At 36.7% G+C, this 3,019-nt stretch overlaps 1 protein-coding gene across 1 annotated transcript; it reads right to left on the bottom strand.

Annotated features, from left to right (window-relative positions):
- Positions 1 to 210: 210 nt before the first annotated feature.
- On the bottom strand, positions 211 to 2,003 carry LOC120341385 (uncharacterized). The gene is made up of 3 exons (XM_039409879.2): positions 1,707 to 2,003; positions 1,156 to 1,329; positions 211 to 953 (listed from the first exon to the last, which is right to left on the bottom strand). Exons 1-3 carry the CDS (start codon positions 1,984 to 1,986, stop codon positions 709 to 711), a joined length of 699 nt encoding a protein of 232 aa, XP_039265813.2. The 5' UTR covers positions 1,987 to 2,003; the 3' UTR covers positions 211 to 708.
- Between the last annotated feature and the right edge of the window lie 1,016 nt (positions 2,004 to 3,019).

Genomic DNA, 3,019 nt, shown 5'->3' with positions numbered 1-3,019 from the left:
GCGGGTTATAAGGAAATAGCTAAAACTGACAATGATGCTTGTTATGTCCCACATGAAAAACACATAAAATCGATCCACTTTATTTTTGCTGCTATACATTTATTCGTGAGCAGTGGACGACAGTTTACTCCAAGCAAATATCAAGCTTCAACCAATGATAGGTATTGCAAAGAGATCGGTACTATTATATGCTCATAAATTATTTGGGATTCAAACTTTTTGTCAGCCGGTTCCATCACAAAAGTCATATTTTTTGGCCGTTTCTGTTGCATGTTTTTTTTAGTAATGCTAACCGGTTCGCTAATCTCATAAAATTCCGTGAAACGGTTCTATAGAACCGGTACAAACCGACTGAATCCCACCACTGCACATAGCCTACCACTCGAAATTTTAAAAGCGTTTTGCTAAAAGCCACATATAAAACAAACAACATGTTACATTTGTATATGAAACAGCGTGGCGCCAGTAATTGACACAGCAATTGTGCTTTGCGAAAAAAAAATGCAAAAAGGAAGAAAATTTTACAAATTTGAAATTATTGAGTAATTTGGGGATATATTTGACAAGCACGGGGCTTCAATGGCAGCACTTAAAATAGCGGCTAACGAATGATTCGACTAAAAAAATTTGTTTCGTTGGCCAAGTAAGGGGGGTAGTTCTTACAACTGTATGTGGGAAACCTCATGTCAGTTTATTGTTCTTTATAGTTTATACGCTTGTCTGAGCGCTTTTTCCACCATCTCCTTCTCCCCCGCCATCATCCTCCTTGTCCCCTCCCTTGCCACATAAACAGAGGCACAATCCTTTGAAAACTACCTGGGCACCGCGGAGCCAAGAGACTATAAATGCGGCACCAAATCTTCCGCATAATTTTTCTCCCGGAACTGGTTGGTCAACTTTTCGGCTTTGGTTGTATGCCGTGTAGATACTGGCAGCCGTTAGGTCAATCAAATCTAGATAATAAAAATGTATCTAATAAAAACGCTGCAGATCCTGTGAAGCTGTTTCTATTAGATGTTTGTGCAAATATTTCGAAGTCTGTTTTTTTTCTATCAAAAACTATTTATTTCAAAGAATTAGAAAGGCTACGGCTCAATTCGACAGTAATTGACTCACCACATTTCGTTCGCTGACAAAGTACTAAAAATTGATTACCTGCAAGAAATTCCAAAACGAGGAGTGTTTTAGCATGGGGGTTATTACAATCTATGCAACAATTGTTGATTCTGCATATCCAGTCTAGAAGCAATAGGACAGCTGTTACAATGAGCCTCAAGATAGCGGCGACAATAAGGAGCCAAAACACGACGAGTTCGTCAACTTCTCGTTCTAAAACAAAAATATATTTCATCCAAATTCTGATATTATAAGCAGCAAACATGACGGCATGTCTTCGATTAAGAATTGACAATAGAACATTATATTATTGAATCTGCATTACATTTAAACCCAATTAATGAATATCACTGCACAATGCTGCGTACTATCCGAGGAAAAAACCACCGCGTAATGTAGATTTTGAAAATAATTCCATAGCAAAATATCATTCTATTTGTAACGGGACAATAGGACTGTATTGACTCTAGAGAACTTGTTATACTAGATGAAAAATACATCCTGACAATCAAAAGTCTATTGATGCAGATTTTCTTTTGTCCTAGCGTATGAAGAGCATAAATTACCCAAAGTAAGCAAACGTGACTTACCTAGTTTTTCACATTCAATATTTTTTCCAAGGTCCACGCAAACTGTGCAATTTCCTTCGGTTACTGTACAGTTGACTTCGTCCCCAACACCGCAGTAATTAGATAATCCCTGGGTAATTGTATCATTTGCAGTAACCAGCCATCTGGTGGAGACTATGGAGTAGATTATCATTATTAAATTTGCTACAGGTACCACCCGTTTCCCGATTTTGGATTTCCAGTCTTTTCCACACTTGCAATCCGTTGAGCAGGTGAACTCAACACCACACAAAGACGACATGTTATTTAATAAATTATTTTATTTATAAACTGTTGGTAGGAATCAAGTACTCAGTTTCAAGATTATACGTTATGGAAACCTAGGTACCCAAAAAGGTAATATGGGGTATATATCGAATTTTAATGTTATAGTATATGTTGCTTAATTATTTGAAGTGTACCTAGTGTATCTCAGCTCCTGAAGAAAAATGGTTCGAATTCTGCCTCTTTTTCATTGTGCAAGAATCGGTAATCCCGTAGTATGTGTACCAGGTTGGGTAAGACCATAATTTTATTCCAATTTTCCCTATTTTAGTTCTATTACGAGTTCGGGGACTGTCTGTGTTAGCCAAGTGATTATCCCCTTACCCATATGTTTTAGTCCCTTTCCACAACTTGGTGTAAAATAGGCGAACAAAATTTGTTGCAATCATATTGGTACACATACTTCTGGAGCGCCGAAGAATCAATGTAAAACAATGAACACCATAAAAGTTGAAAAAATAAAATAAAAACGGGATCCGGGAACCAATGGTTAATTTCCTTAACTTTGAAGGCTTATTAAAAATTAAATTGCTTGCCAAAACCATCTAGATATTCCAATAAACAATATTTGTAGAAATCCCACAAAACTCGTTATGATTCTAATCTCAGTAGTAACTCAATATATCCGCTAAACTTTTGACACTGTGCTTTATCGGTTGTGTGTTTGCATTGATCATGGTACCATTTGGTAAAAGCAGACGAGAACAAACCTCAGTTACGTTTTTACACAGAGTAAACTCTGAATGTTTACTGACTTTTGTCTTACACATTTTATTGAGAAAGCATTCAGATTGCATAGTATGTTTGGCGCGATTTAGAATGAAATGTTACATTCAAGACTCTTGAATTGAATAGAATAGCCATTTACACTCTTGCTACAGCATCCTTTTGTATTACGCATACGGATCCACCTGCGCAAAGGCATAGAGAGCAAGGAAAGGTAGATAGTTTCACGCAACCTCAACTGTTAGTTACACAATTAAATCTCGTGATTTTCATGATTTATCATT

This window comes from Styela clava, chromosome 14 (assembly GCF_964204865.1).
Source record: "Styela clava chromosome 14, kaStyClav1.hap1.2, whole genome shotgun sequence".
NCBI lineage: Eukaryota > Metazoa > Chordata > Ascidiacea > Stolidobranchia > Styelidae > Styela > Styela clava.
Note: the sequence above shows the minus strand (reverse complement) of the source record. Positions and strands in the feature narration are given on the sequence as shown.